At 47.7% G+C, this 15,731-nt stretch overlaps 1 protein-coding gene across 5 annotated transcripts in view; it reads left to right on the forward strand.

The window, feature by feature from the left end:
* LHFPL2 (LHFPL tetraspan subfamily member 2) overlaps window positions 1–15,731 on the forward strand; it is a 170,114-nt gene that overhangs the window by 129,083 nt on the left and 25,300 nt on the right. For 3 of the 5 annotated variants that reach the window (XM_058728916.1, XM_058728915.1, XM_058728923.1), the window contains one exon: window positions 13,783–14,431. In XM_058728916.1, coding sequence (XP_058584899.1) covers window positions 14,002–14,431 — 430 coding nt within the window. In that variant the 5' untranslated portion in view covers window positions 13,783–14,001. Of the gene's footprint in view, window positions 1–13,275; window positions 13,619–13,782; window positions 14,432–15,731 lie in introns of those variants that run through there. The other 2 variants (XM_058728934.1, XM_058728944.1) reach the window with 2 other exon arrangements.

Raw genomic sequence — 15,731 nt, forward strand, 5'->3', positions numbered from 1 at the left:
TCGGGGCTGTGGGAAATGGCGTGCTGTCAGGAAGTCTGTTTGTTCTCACGCCCTCTGTGAGGTATGTTCCGACTTCTCAGGGAAGCTCCATTTTCTTACCCAGCCAGATACAGTTAATTTTTTTTCCCCCACGCATTCCCCCAGGCTTTCTTGCCTAGCACCTTTCTCTTACCGAGCCATGTGGGTTCTCAGTGAGTCATACACTCCAGTGGGCACGTGCTGGGGAGGAGGGTGGCAGGAGCCCAGTGTGGCGCTTGGAGCCCACAGCACTGGATGTGTGTAAACCAGGACAGGCTTCCTCTCTGCCAACCTTGTCTATCAGCCCTTACAGGGGAGAAGCTGGGAACAGAGGGTTGGGGCGTCTCTTCTCATAGAAGAGCACTTTTCCCTTTGTTTTTAAGCAGCCTGGCCCTCTGACACATTCTCTCTTTTCTGAGACATCCAGTTGAACTTTATCTCTGTTCACTATGCCTTGCTATTGTTAGAAACTGTAACAATAAATCCCTGTTTCCAGAAAGAAAGTACTAGATCATATGATCAAGTACAAGGGTTCAGACTTCCAAAACAGGGGGTTTTCTCTGACCATCTTGAACTTTGAGTCTGCATTGATTCCATCTAGGCTGCAGTACGGGAAGCTCATCGGACTGCCTCCGCGGGTGCGTTCCTCCGACACTGGGCCAGTTCGGTAATACAGGCCGAGGCTGTTGCCTGCATTTGAGGACTTCTCTGTCTTGGAAACTATCAGAAGTTGCTGGCAGCTGTATATTGAGCACGCTTTTCCTCGAAGAGTGCGCATCCCTTTGGGAGCTACGCTTAAGCCCATCTGTTTTCAAAACAGTTTGAATTCTAAATATCCGGGGAATTCCTCTAGTTAATAAATGAAGACAGTTTAAACCTGCTTATGGTTTTGAATTTGGCATTCTCATTAGGGAACGTTGAAAAATGCTGGATAGCTTGATAGCTGGCTATGAAATCACTGAAATGGATAGTGTTTAATGACCTGGATGTGGAGGCAGTATGCAAATCTGTCTTGCTGATTTTTTAGATGTTTAAAAAAATCCCATGTTACAAATATGTACGTGTGTGCACGTTCCTGATCACACAGTATAATTCATAGGTCTTAAACGGACAAGAGGAGGAAGGCTGTAGAGAGGGGAGATTTTTGATACATAGAGTTACAAAGAGCCATGTTTGTGAACACCCACCTTGTACTTTCTATTCTTTATTGCATGTGTTCGGTGCATAAAGCTTTAGGCTGATGTCAGTTCCTTCTCCGAGCCCACTGGCATTCAGGAAGTGTGTGCACACAGGACAGGGTGGCTCAGACTGTAGGCGGCAGGTTGTGTCTTCAGTTGCAAAAAGCCAGTATCGATGTGAGTAAAGTAATAAAAAAACGAGTTTGAACATTTCAGGGTTGCCCTTAGAAATAGGAGTATACTCTACAACAGATTTTGGCCCTTTTCTTTACCTCATTCAAAAACTTTTTAAAATTCTACCACTGGGGCGCTTGGGTGGCTCAGTCCATTAAGCATCTGACTCTTGATTCTGGCTCAGTTCATATCCTGGTTGTGGGATCAAGCCCCACATTGGGCTCTGCACTGAGGATGGAGCCTGCTTGGGATTCTCTCTCTCCCTCTCTGTCCCTCCCCCACTCACTTTTGCTCACATGGTGTCTCTCTCTCTCTCTCTGAAAATAAATAAGTAAACATGACAAAAGGTAAAATTCTACTGCTTAGCAATATTGGTTAGAAACAGAAGTGACTTCCGTGAGAATATAAAAGGTTTGAAAAGAAGGTGAGTAATGTCTTCGTCTCAGGGTAAATCCAACATTATTAGCCTCTTGGTTTCTAAAGATAGGGGCTGTCTTGCATCTTTAGGCCGGGTTCACTAATAATAACCTTTAGTGGGTATTTAGAAATACATCACTCCACAGAGAGCTCTGCAAGCAAAGTGGACGGCAGCTGGCAGCTTTGTGCTGTGCTTGTTTCAAGGGGATTCTGGGTGAAGTTTGCTGCCGTGGTGAGCTGCTCCTGCCCTGTGCCCTTCGGGAAGTTCCTGGGTGAAGGTTGCACCAGCAGGTGGGAACCTCTCCTCTGAGTCATGTAGCTGGCCTGTCCCCTTGGCCTCTAGGATGAGGTTTCTATGGCACTTCTGCTCACACCCATCACCTGCTTAGCGGCTGGTGGAACCTTGGCACTGAGGCCCAGCTTGAACATTAACCTCTCCTGTTTTCTTGTGTCAATAACACTGATGGGTGACATTTTCAGGGCCAGTGGGGGTGCAAGGAAAGGAAAACTTGTTTTGCTGTTTTTTAACTACCAGTGACTATTTCCAGATTAACGTTTATGTCTAGCACTATTTACTGAGTTCATAAAAGGATACCATATTGCTGTTAAGAACAACAAAAAAAGACTTGGTTCACAAAGAGACAATACCTAAATTAAAACGAGAGCTTTGTTTTTTTTTTTTTTTTTAAGTAGGCTTCACACCCAGCGCAGAGCCCAGCGTGGGGCTTGAACTCATGACCCTGAGATCGAGAGTCAGACGCTTAACCAACTGAGCCACCCAGGAGCCCCACAACTTCATTTTTAAAGTGACAGATATTCTCATAAGTTGTTGAAAGTCTTCCTCCTGGAAACCACCAGTTTGCCCCCAGATGCTATCTCTGAAGTGACCATATTCCTAGAGGGAATATTCTGATTCTCATGGTAGAGATTACCTGAAAGAATTTAAAGTATGGTCATGGCTGTCGCCCTGTGGCTCACTGCTTCCACCTCGTGCATCACTGACTTTGCCCTCTCTCCCCTTTGGCTGTCGTGCCTTCTGGGTGGCCATTACTTCTGGTTCCACAGCCAGAAGCTCAGGGTCTGAGTCCTGCCCCGCCCAGTGCCCTCAGGGGTCTCTTGTCCCCTCTGTCAGTTGATACACTCACTCCTACCCTATGGTTTCCAGTTCCTTGCAAAGACCTGCCCTGACGCATGTTGCAGACAGGCCTCTGGGCAGCCCTCACCTTGATTTTGTGCCGACACCTGGTACCAGCTTGTCCTGCAAGGGTCTCCTGCACTGAGCGTGAAACCTACTTGGGACTCATTCATTCATCCATTCATTCATTTTCTCTTTCTCTCTCAAAATAAGTAAACATTAAAAAAAAAAATGCTGCTGTGGCCCAGCCTTCCCCCTCAGGCAAAGTTCAGAGGTCCCCTGTGCTAAGGGAGCAGACTTGCTAGCTGTGGTCCCAGCCGGAGGCAGTGGAAGATGGCTGGAGCCACCCCAAGGGTGGAAGAAATAGAAGCAGAGAAGGGAAAGCTGAGGCAGCTCCAAGTGAGTCAGGGCTCTGGGGTGAGAGACCTCAGAGGAGCGCCTGATGTGGAAGCGATTCTTCAAGCTGGCCCTCTGAGTCACTTTGTAAGTGTCTGCATTTATTCAAAAGGGAATTTTTCTTCTGTCTTAGTACTTCCATTTATTAACCCTAAGATAAATATATTGAGAGGAAAATCGGTATCGTAGCAGCTTACCTCACTGAATTGTACAGTGAGTACTGCTGAGATAGTTGCCAAGCTTTAACGTTTCTCATTTATCATTGTTTAATCTCAGAAAGTTCTTTGGCACGTGTGTGGTAGAGGATGGTGAGGTAGAATTTAACCTGGTGCCAAAGAGAGTCAGGACAGGCAGGCACTCGGATCCCAGCGGGAGCACTGCCGTTGGAAGAGGTCATGTTGTGCCGTGACCCTACAGTCTCAGCACCGGCAGTAACACGTTTGGTTTTTTTTGCCCACACTGCATGTTTATCAGGGATCAAGGGCCCCCGCTTCGTGTTGTCAGGGACCCAGGCCGATGGGGCGGCCTCTGTCTGGGATCTTTTTGATCTTGTGGGAGACATAAGGGAGCTGGAGAATAAGGCACCGGCTCATGAACTCTTCTGCTTAGAAGTGGCACATGTCACTTCTCACATTGGCTGAAGCCAGTCCTGTAGTCAGGCTTGATGTCTACAGGGTAGAAAAATAGAGCCCTCCTGCAAGGAGAGACAGTATGTTTGAGGGAATAATACAGTCTTCCACAAAAGCTTTCACAGAAGCTTCTAGTCAGAATGACACTCTTGTTCTAGTTGATTCTTGGGGTTTCTGCTGGTTTATGAGTTTGTGTGAGAGACTCAGAAGTAACAGATGCCATAATCCTCTCCATTTATCATGTTTGGTTTTTCTTAAGCTGTTGGAAGGGAACCTGGCCGATGGCATTGTATCTTGTGAACAGCAGTGATTCTTTCAGCCTGTGTATGGAAAGGACTAGAAAGCCTGCAGTTGCTATAAGAATGAATGCCTGTGCTCCCCAGTGCTGGGAGAAGCTGTCCAGCTGTCCACTTAGACAAGCCAGAAGCCTGTTCCCTAAGGGTTATTTATTCTCAGAGTTGAGGCACTTAAACAGAGGGCACTTGGAGTCTCTCGTGTTCATTGGGCGTTCAGGAAGAAGGAAGTTATATATCTTGATTTTTATGTATAAGTTCTCCTGAGCTTTCTGTTCTCCAAACTTTGTTACTTTTCTCCATTAAAACACTCTACTTTCTCATTGATCGTGAAAAAACTAACGAGACTCACTTTAAGACTTATATTTTGCCTGTTATCACAGAATTCATTATGATCTTGAAAAACACCTTCAGGGGCGCCTGGGTGGCGCAGTCGGTTAAGCGTCCGACTTCAGCCAGGTCACGATCTCGCTCGCGGTCCGTGAGTTCGAGCCCCGCGTCGGGCTCTGGGCTGATGGCTCGGAGCCTGGAGCCTGTTTCCGATTCTGTGTCTCCCTCTCTCTCTGCCGCTCCCCCGTTCATGCTCTGTCTCTCTCTGTCCCAAAAATAAAATAAAAAATGTTGAAAAAAAAAAAAAATTAAAAAAAAAAAAAAAAAGAAAAACACCTTCAGTTTAAAATTATGTACCATAGTGGCATAAAAAGGCAACTCTTGAAATTCAAGTTCTAATTCCATTGAAACAAATCAAAAACATTTGGACCCCACAGTATGTTCAGGGCATAAGCATATGGCCCCTGGCTTATAGGGTGTGAGCTAGAACAGACTTCATGAGATTGGTTCTTCATTCCCTCCTGTTTGATAGAGTAGAAGACAAGTAAAGAAAGTAAAGAAAGACTTGGCTTCTAAAACTTTTTAGGTGATGAGGTTTGTGCAAGGAAAAAGTTATGAAATAAGTTTGGTGGACTTCAGAAACCTTAAAGAATAGATCATCTAGAAAATAGGACCAGGCAAGTAGACCAGCTCCCTGTGGGTTCTGATGCCTCAGGGAAAAAGTGTAAAAGTCCATCTCTAGAAATGGGTGCTTAGCAAGCAGATGGACTGGATACAGAGGAGTGAGAGCAGGCATCAAGAAGGAACTGTGTGACTGGCCAGGAGCAGGGAATTAAGGGGCAAGCCTGACAGTGAGCAAGAGATCACTGGGTGCTCCAAGCCTAGAAAAAAAAAAAAAAAAAAAAAAGGCTTGTTCAGTTGCTTTTGGAGGGGCGGGGTCCTTGCTGCCCTGGGGGGTCCCTCAGGCAGCGGAGGCTGCTGAGAGGTCCAGCTGGAGAGGAAGGCTGCTTGTAGAGGAAGCCAGGGTGGGGTCAGGTAGTAACTGGAATGTTTGAACACTACCCAGGGCTTTTTGGGAAGTTCCTTGAGATTTCCTGGCACTTGGAGTGGCCACCTGAGCATGGGCTGAGTGGACAGCCCGACTCTGGACGACGGGGATTTGACACAAGTTAGGGCCATGTGGTCAAACTTAAAGTTTTCTGAGGTAGTCCGAGACCTTCAGGGAGGTAAAGAAAGCAGCAAACGGCCTCCTGCTCTTAATAACCTGGGCGCCCTGTTTTGCAATTTGCAGAATAGAGCTGACTGAAAACAATAGCTGGCTTTTGTATGTGGTCCAAACAAACTGTCAGGGCCCCAGGAGAGGCAGGGTCAAGGGCACTGTCCCTGAGTGTGTTCCCTCTGGCAAGTTGGAATGCATGTCCTGTCAGCTTGCCATCTTGGGCACACAGACTCGCATAGACCTTAAACAAAAATTCAGAAAAACAGCCAAAAATTAAATAAGGTAGTAAATACTGTGACTATCCATCCAGATTGTAGAACATGGCTTACTCATTAGAATAGACCTTTGTAAATACTACAGGCATTAGCAATCTGTGTCATGTTGTGCCTACAAATATAAACGTTGTTCTATATGCAGGAAGCCTCTAGAAAAGGTTTCTCACTGTTAACACTGCTGACATCGCCCCTTTTGTGGGGCTGGCCTGTGCACCGCAGGCTGGTTAGCAGCATCTTTGGCCCACAACATGCCAGGAGCACACATTCCCACCCCCCCCCCCACCCCGCCCCACGTTGTGACCACCTTAGAATGTCTCCAGACGTTACCACGTGCCATCTGCAAGGGGGAGGGAGCAAAATCGTCCCTGTTGAGAAGCACAGTGTGACTTTTCCCAGTGGGGTCAGAGCTGAGCTGGAGGAGGTAGTGAGGAAAGGAGGGTGGCAGTATCCTGGAGGATTTGAGCATGTTGAGACTCTAACTCCAAGAACAATAGAATTCTTAGAGCATTTGGGCCCTCTTCTTAAATATTGTCAAGATGTTTACATTTCTGTAATCTGTGTTTTTGAGGGGGCGGCCAGGGCAAATGAGAGTTTGCAAAACCTCCTTTGGTAGCTGACTTTTTTTTTTTTTCAACGTTTTTTATTTATTTTTGGGACAGAGAGAGACATAGCATGAACGGGGAGGGGTAGAGAGAGAGGGAGACACAGAGTCGGAAGCAGGCTCCAGGCTCCGAGCCATCAGCCAGAGCCTGACGCGGGGCTCGAACTCACGGACCGCGAGATCGTGACCTGGCCGAAGTCGGACGCTTAACCGACTGCGCCACCCAGGCGCCCTGACTTTTTTTTTTAAGTTTATTTTATTTTATTTTTGAGAGCAAGAGCGAGAGCGAGAAAGAGACAGAACCAGTGGGGGAGGGGCAGAGAGACAGGGGGACAGAGGATCCGAAGCAGGCTCTGCACTGATAGCACAGAGCCCGATGTGGGGCTCAGACTCATGGACCATGAGATCATGACCTGAGCCAAAGTTGGACACTTAACTGACTGAGCCACCCAGGTGCCCCCAACTGTTTTTTTTAAGTCATGCCAAGTGCCGATCTTTTTGTACCGGCACTATCCATCCATTCTGCGAGCTGCTTTTGTGCTCTGAAGGGAAGGTCCTGAATGTTTGAGCTCATTCGTGCTGTGAATGCAAGGACCATTGGACAACATGTGAACGGGGAAGCAGCTTCTGTCCCTGTAGAATCATTGTTCCAGAGACGTCTGTGATGCCATGAGCTGTGCCAAGGACAGGTCATCTGGCTCTATCCTAATGAGCCAGGCCAAGCTCTTCCTGACCTCTTCTCTTTGGCCCCTTCCCCAGCTCCAAGATACCAGCGACCTCACCGAGTGCAAGGCTTCCTCCCAATGGAGTCTTAGACTTTACTGTGTAAAGAATCACCTGGAGGGTTGTTACAAACACAGTTTCTGGTAACACCTCCAGAAAGTTTGATTCAGTGCGTGGGGATCAGGAACTTAGGGTTTTTAAAACAGGTGGCCTACATCTCCCTCTAGGAGGTGGAAGGTGGTCCAGGGACCACCCAAGAGGCAGTCCCTAGAGGGACTTTCCAACTTATGGAAGGCAAAAGCACATAAACTCTACTCACCTAATCCTCTTAGGCTTCCAGAAGACACTGGGTTGGAGACCATTGCCAGAGAAACCACCAGTGACGTGGGAGCAAAATACAATCTGCTCGGAAGCGTATTGATTCTTTGGGTCACATGGGTCACTGTAGTAAATTTATTATGTAGTCATATGATCATGTGATTCATATGATGATGTGTTATCATTTAATCACATGACAATGATTAATAATAGCTAACGTATGTTAAGCACAATGAACGGGAAGATATGCTGATTATTCTCCATATGCCATCTCCTTTAATCCTCATGGCCGCCTTTGGAAGAAGATGTTGCTTTCTTTTTTTGCAGATGAGGAAACTGAGGCTGGCAGAGGTTAAATCTAAATAGCCTGCCCCAGGACACACAGCTATTTAGTGGCAGAGCTGAGATTGGATCTTGAGTCCGTGTACAAAGCTCTTAAGACACTCTCACAGTTTAGTGGCCTCTGCTCAACCTGGCATTGCCAGCACCTGATGCTCCCTCCAGACTGGCTGAGGGCAGGGGTGGTAGGAAGAGAGCAAGGCCGGAGGGCAGCTTCAGGGAGCCCAGATCTGTCCTTTTTGAGAGGGAGGGCTCTGAAGTTAGAGGAAAGATGCCGCCTCCTTCTTTCACGCAAAACCCAGGCTCTGTTGGCTCAAGTCAATCCTCCTGGAAAGGGCTCTTCAGAGTTGTGTCTTACTCCCCAGGTTTGCAGATATTTCTGTGTTTTCATAAGTAGTATATAAAATGTGGTTCCATTTCAAAGAAATACAGCAAACATTTCTTAGAAGTAAAATCCCTTCGGTAAAGAGCTTTAAGCTTCTGGGATGGCATTTTTTAAGACAGGGCTTCTCAGCAGTGGCTTCAGAACTCACCCAAGGAGCTCTTTGAAACATACAGAGCTCACCCAGCCAGCCTTTTGCGTGCTCCTTCATCAGAATTCTGGTTGTTCAGGGCCAGAGAGGACCCTGGGTACGTTGTCTGTCTGTATTTTTTTTTAAGTTTATTTTTTAAATTATTTTGAGGGAGACAGAGACAGCAAAAGTGGGGGGGAGGGCAGAGAGAGAGAGGGAGACAGAGAACACCAAGCAGGCCCCGCACTGCCAGTGAGAAGCTCACTGTGGGACTCAAACTCATGAAACCGCGAGATCACGACCTGAGCCGACACCAAGAGTCAGACACCTGAGTGACTGAGCCACCCAGGCGCCCCTGTCTGTCTTGCTTTCTATATATGTATGTATATAAAGATACACACACACACACACGTACATATTCATGTATGTCCATATATGTATAAGATTATTCTGATTCTGAGGTATAGCTCAGTATTGTTCCTCCCAAATGTGATAGAGCAGGAATAACAAATACGGCATCACCTACAAAGAAGTCTCACCAAAATATTTAAGGTGATTCTAAACTAGCCTTTAGATTTAACCTCGTTTCTATAAAGCAGGGGATAGAGAACAACTTTAAATGACAGCATGAGGATATAGACAAATCTACATTGTTGGGTATTCTAGAATACAAATGGCCTGGTATCCTCAAAAAAAAAAAAAAAAAGTCAGTGTCAAGGGAAAAAATGCAAACAGGGTTAGAGGTGAAAGGACTATTTTTTACTAAAAGAAACTACAGACACAAAGCCAAATGCAGCGCATGAGTCTTGACTGAGTCATGGTTTTAAGAAAACAGCTGTAAAAAATGGGGCAGGATAGGGAAATTTGAGTGTGCACTAGGCTTTGGATATAAGGGAGGTATTGTCAGTTTTTGGGGTGTGTTAATTTTATTGTGGTTTTGTAGGAAAATGTCTTTATTTTTAGGAAGTGTATTACAGTATTTAGGGTTCAAGTGTCAAGATATCTGTGGCTTGTTTTCACATGGCTCAGGAAGAAAAAGGCCGAGTGGTAGAGTGAGGCTTTATACTGGCATTGAATCTGAATGTTCACAGTCTGTTCTTTTCAGCTTGTATCTCTGTTTGACGATTTTCATAATAAAGTAGCAAAAGAGAACCAGGGTGAACAAGCAAGGTGAACAAGCAAAACTCTGTCCTGGCCTTTGCTGCTCTAGTAACGGGGGCATGCTCTAGTGATGTGCGCCTCGCAGTGAAGTCCTTTCCCTCGGCTCCTTCATTTCTGTTGTGGTTTCCTGACCAGCCGGCCCAGGGCGATCTTGCTTCACCCGTACCTTCTTCCCTTCTTACTGACAGCAGGAAGCTGCAAAAGACAGGACCCTGTGGTGGAAGGTACAAACCCAGCTGGGCTCGGCTTACTAACTTCACCCTTATTTTAAAGATGAGGGCTTTGAGGCACCTGGGTGGCTCAGTTGGTTAAGTGTCTGACTCTTGATCTTGGCTTGCATCATGATCTCATGATTTGTGAGATCGAGCCCCATATTGGGCTCTGTGCTGACAGTGCAGAGCCTACTTGGGATTCTCTCTCTCCTCTCTCTGTCCCCGCCTCCCTGCCCCTACTCATGCTCTCTCAAAAAAAAAAAAAAAAAAAAAAAAATTGAAAAAGTTTATAAATATGAGGGCTGTGTGTATATATTATAATATATATATATATTATGTGACTCCCATAGCCAAACCATTGATCAGTTTCCCCTTGCTCTGCATTCTGACTGTAATATTGCTGCAGGTTACTGTAGGTTTCTGCAGGATTCTCTTTTTGGTTGTTTTTGTTTTCTTCTTATTGCTTGCTAAGAGGCTTTACTCTGTGGGCCTTTGTGATAATCATAGCATCATTTTCTGAAAGTCAGAGGACCGTCCAGATTATCCATGACCATCAGGGAAATGTACTCATCAGGGAAATGACCAGCACTCAGCCGTCCTGGAGTGGAAATGTACTTAGTGGCCTATGGAGAGAAGACTTTTACATGGAATGTCAATTAAGTGAGTTTTGGAGAAGCAGGGATTACAGGGAATAGCAGTGGATAGCATATTGAGGAGCTCTGTGCTGGAATCCCGACAGTTAACAAGATCTACAAGGAGGATCTGTTTCCCCTTTGCTGTGGATTTTGTCCCAGCAGGTGCCTGTCCTTGCACATGTGACATGACCAAACTGGGACGCTGTACAGAGCACAGACTTGATGCCTTTCCAGATTGTCCATTGTGCCATCGACCTGAGGACTTTTCTTGGATGCACAGGAAAGCCAGTCAGTCAGCTGTGCGTAGCATGGCTATTCTACTTATGGTAGTAATTAGCAAACTTGGCTGGAGAGACCAAAGCATGTTATCTCCCTATTCCAAACAGAAGAATAAAAGCCTCATTCCAGCCACGCTGGCATGGGTATGAGAATTTGGTGCAGTAGATAGGGGATTGTTGTGGCATGGATGGACAGAGAACTATGTTTTGTGAACTTAAGCACATGGCTCCCTAAATAATTCCGCCCTAAATGTGGCATGGACCGTTTGCTAAGCCTGAATGTGCCGCTTTCTGTTCTCCCAAAGTTTCACATCCTTTCTCTTCAGAAATAGCAGTCTGATTGTGGGCCTGACTCTGAGCCAAGTTTGCTGACAAGCACAGTGGATATTTGGCACGTTTATTACAATCCAGGTCACTTGAGAGGTTGCAGCAGAGTCCTGAGGCTCTGCAAGAGGACAAACACATAGAGGTTTTATATTCACATTGACATTTTCCCATTAAACAGAAGAGGAGCAGGGATTGAGATCAGCTGGCACATCAGTGAGCTAGTTGTCTAATCAAATGGAAAGACTTTGTAGAAGCCTCGTCTTCTCTTCATGGGCTGGCTTTCCACCTGTTGATTCAAAGCATCTGTGAGCCTGGCGGGCGGGCAGGTGGGTGCAGCTCATGGGGCCTCCGGGAGTCATCAGGGGCTTGTTTCTTGTTCTCATTCACAATGATTGTTTCATTCTAAACAATCTCCCCCAAAGCTTTTTTGTGTTGGTAACTCTTTTCTCAAAAGGCATTTCTCTGTGGTGGTATTTGGGGTCGAGTGGGGGTGAGATCAACAAGTGGGAGTAGATTCTGCTTCTAGCCTCATGCTAATTTATTTCACAGTTGAGTTTGGCAGCAGGGTAGGCAGTGGGGAAGTAGGAAGACGAGGACCCTCCCAAGAAGCCCACCGGGGAGGCTGACACCGGGGAGGCTGACCTCCTCCGTCTCTAAATAGCCTGTGCTTAATCTTTGTGTGTAAATAGCCAAGTTTCTGTGATGGGCAGAGCACTTCCAGCAGTTAAATTGTTATCTGATCAGTGTCCTCAATGTTGGAGGAAAGGCTTCTAAGGGAAAGGAGTTGCTATTTAGTGAGTGTTTATTCTGCCAGACCCTGAGGTCTAACAGATTCTTGATAGTTTCTCGAAGCAATACTGTGAAGCAGGATAGTTTACTGTTTCCATGTAGATGAGGAAAGCTGCAGCTCTGAGAACTAGGCATCCACATGGCCAGTTGGTGGTGGGGCTGTTTTTGGAACCCAGACCTGATGGACTCCAAAACTTTTGGGGTGAAACGCACTTCTCCCTTCCCCAGCGCTCAGGAGAGCTGTGTTACACACACACACACACACACACACACACACACACACAGTCATTAATGGCCTGTGTTTTTAGTACTGTGCTAGGTAATTTCCCCAAACAGCATCTTGTGTAACTGCAATGACCTGAGGATTTTTAAATGTACTGTGTTTTATGAGATAAGTAGTTCTCTGTCACTACACCTGGTCAACCAGCATGGTGTAGAAGCTTTGAAGCTTTGACTCTGGGCTTCCTTCTTTCCCCACTTGCCTTCCTCTTCAACAACTCCTGGCCCCACCCCACTGCCAGCATGCCAGAGGGCTCTTTGTGGTTCTTGTGCAGTTGACGTGACCTCAGTTAATAAGATCTCATCACTCAGAACAGAGCCTTGCACCCAGATGTCAGATGTGAACTGTGCGATTCTTTCTGACCTTGGAGAAGGGGTAGCAGATGGGGCTGCCGATGAGCACTGCATCCCTGTTTCAGGGTTCAGGCCCCTCTGAAAGAGGTTTGAGCTGTTAGAGCAAAGCCCTCTGGTTATGAAGCCATTTGTCCCAGGGAACAGAATGAGCCCTTGTGAGACCAGAAACAATGGGCATGTTGAGTTGCAGACCTGGGGTGAATCAAAGCTCAGGCAGAGGCGCATGGGAAGAATTGGGACAGTTCAAGGAACACATTCTTCATACGCAAGTTTCTGTTGTCAACAAGTCCACTCAGTGGTAATGACACTTAGTCAGTGGTCATTCATGCCTCTGTTTTGAATAATTTCCCCAAATGAGTAAGTCATGAACTCTTCAAGGTTTTCTTTTCTTCTTCTTGAGTTTTAATTAGTGTAGTTTTTTTTTGTCCAGAAATCACCCTGTGAGAAATGAATAAAAATAAGTTTGGGGAGCAGTGTTTTGTAATTTTTCAGAGCATTGTTTCCTTTTGTATCCTGATGCACCTATGAAGCTGATATTCTTGTGTCTGTGCTACTAATTTGATTCCCAGCAATACAAGTGGGTGTTGCTACTCTCTATCTTTAACCAAAATCTTTTGGTGCAAGTTTGTCAAAACTTAGCTCATTTAGTACCAAGACAGCAGGCAGAGGGTCCCGTAAGCTCTATAAAAACATAGCCAGTCTGTTGGCAAGGTTGACTGGAAGTCCCACCTAGTTCTTGCTGGATCTCCCTGCTGTTTGACTTTTTCGAGTGAGAGATGATGGAGCAGGAGCCACACATCCCAAGGGTGCAGCAGCTCGGGCACGAGCTCCTGTGCCAAAGGGTGCGCCTGGGGTGGGTGCGGGAACGGGCACTGGCCCGGAGTTGTGCTGCCCGGAGATAAGGGAACCAGCGCGGTGCGAGAGCAGGGGAAGGGACAACTTGAAACAAAGAAAACCAGTAAGTGCGCTGCGAACGGCGGCTCCGGCCCCGGATCGGCTACAGCTGGGTTCTGTCGGAGGATGGAGGTCGGAGTGGCGGCACCGGCCGGGGAGGGCGGGGAAGGGCGGCCGCGCGGGAGCAGCCTCTTGGCCAGCGCACTGGGGCTCCGGGACCCGCGAGTCTGCTGGCGGCGCCGCCGCGGGGCGGAGCCTGGGCGCTGCTAACCCCCCTCCTCCCTTCCCTCCCGTAGGTGAGGCCGCGCTCGGAGCTCTGACATGGCAGCATGACGGCCCCGGCCCGCGCTGCCACAGGCCGGCCAGAGGGAGCCCCAGGCTGTGGGAGTGAGCGCCCGGAGCAGCGACTTCGTTCTGCGGCCGCCTGAGCCTCCTTCCCCCCCCCCCCCCCCCCCCCCGGCCTGCTTTTATTATTCACCCCGTGGACTCCTGACTTTTCCGCCTGGAACATCAATATGTGTCATGTTATTGTCACCTGTCGCTCGATGCTCTGGACCCTCCTGAGTATTGTGGTGGCTTTTGCAGAGCTCATCGCCTTCATGAGCGCCGACTGGCTGATTGGAAAAGCCAAGAGTCGCAGCGGCGCCGCGCCCGACGACCAGAGCGGAGGCTCGTCGGAGCCCTACCACCCGACCTTGGGCATCTATGCCCGCTGCATCCGCAACCCGGGCGTGCAGCACGTGCAGCGGGAGACGCTGTGCGGGCCCTACGCAGAGAACTTCGGCGAGATCGCCAGTGGCTTCTGGCAGGCCACGGCTATTTTCTTGGCCGTGGGCATCTTCATTCTCTGCACGGTGGCCTTGGTGTCCGTCTTCACCATGTGTGTGCAGAGCATCATGAAGAAAAGTATTTTCAACGTCTGCGGGCTGCTGCAAGGAATCGCAGGTAAGGGTGCAGGGAAGAGGGAGGGGACCCGGGCACCGGGCATCGCATGTGCCGCGCACCCCCTGCTGCGTTCCTTTCCTGCCCGTTTTGAAGACCGGCTTCTGTCCAGATTTGCTGTGTAAAGAGTGTTCCCGCGCAACAGGCGTGTGCTCCCCTCATCGCTCCCGTTTCCCTGTTACACTGTCCCCTGTTGTTTATTTCATGTATTTCTTCATTGCTTATTTCCTTGGGTTCTAAGCCGTTGGATTTTGTTTGAGTAACTTCTCCTGGTTTTTGCTTTTCCCGTTAAATTAAAAGCATGCTTTCCACATCAGTGCATCCCCTTTTGGAAACATGGTGTGAGAGGCCCACCTGCAGCAGGCGCTCTGGGCTGGGAAGGAATGTGAGTGTGGGGCGTTCGTTCCAAGGCAGTGAGCCTGGTCCTGCCACCCGCCCAGCCCCATCCCCAACCGCAGGATGATTTCAGCTTTAGGAGGAGAAGCTGCAGGCTGGGAAGGAATTAGTATCAGCTGCTCTGTGTTTAATAATGTTCTGGTTTAAATTGTCTGTCTCCTGGAGCCTGACAGAACGTTCTCTGCATTCGGATCAGAAAATACAAACTAACTGTTCCACTCTCAGGGAATTTCTCACTAATGAGCTTGTTAGAAACTGGTGAAAGAAAAGTGATCCCAGAGGGGCAGCTGTGAGCTGCGAGAAAACTTGCATGCCCACTAGCACTTTCATAGCCTTTCCCGTAAGGGTTTGAAAAGTGGATCCTGAACGGAGAGGGTGTCAATCAGTCTGTCTGTCTGGGCTCAAGGGCTTTGTTCTGGTTGGCAGAAATTCACACACGTAGACACAGATGTGGCAGTTTGTAGACATCCTCGAGGAACTAAAGGAATAGAGTCGTGCTTTGACTTTTCAGGGGAAAAAAAAATCACTTTTTGAACGATTACAACCAAAGAATGTATTAATCTGATCTCTAACAGGAGAACAGTAATCCACCTGCAACCCTAACTGAAGTGCACAGGTGACTCATCCCCCAGCAAATCCTAAAGCTTTGTATGTGGGACTCTTGGACGGTGAAGAGAAACATGGAGCCTGGTGTCCAGGCCTGTAAAGAAACAGACCCCAACTGAATTAACTCTAGTCTGCCTAACTGAGCTCAGCAGGGCTGGCTTCCAAATCAGCAGATCAGACAACAGTTAGGTTCCAAACAACTGATAAGTTCATGTTTTCTGTTTCTCCTATCTCAGAGGAGCCCACATATATATGTGTGTGTGGAGGTTGGTAGATAAGGGGCCTAGAGAAAAAATAGACG

This window comes from Neofelis nebulosa, chromosome 1 (genome assembly GCF_028018385.1).
Source record: "Neofelis nebulosa isolate mNeoNeb1 chromosome 1, mNeoNeb1.pri, whole genome shotgun sequence".
Taxonomy (NCBI): Eukaryota; Metazoa; Chordata; class Mammalia; order Carnivora; family Felidae; genus Neofelis; species Neofelis nebulosa.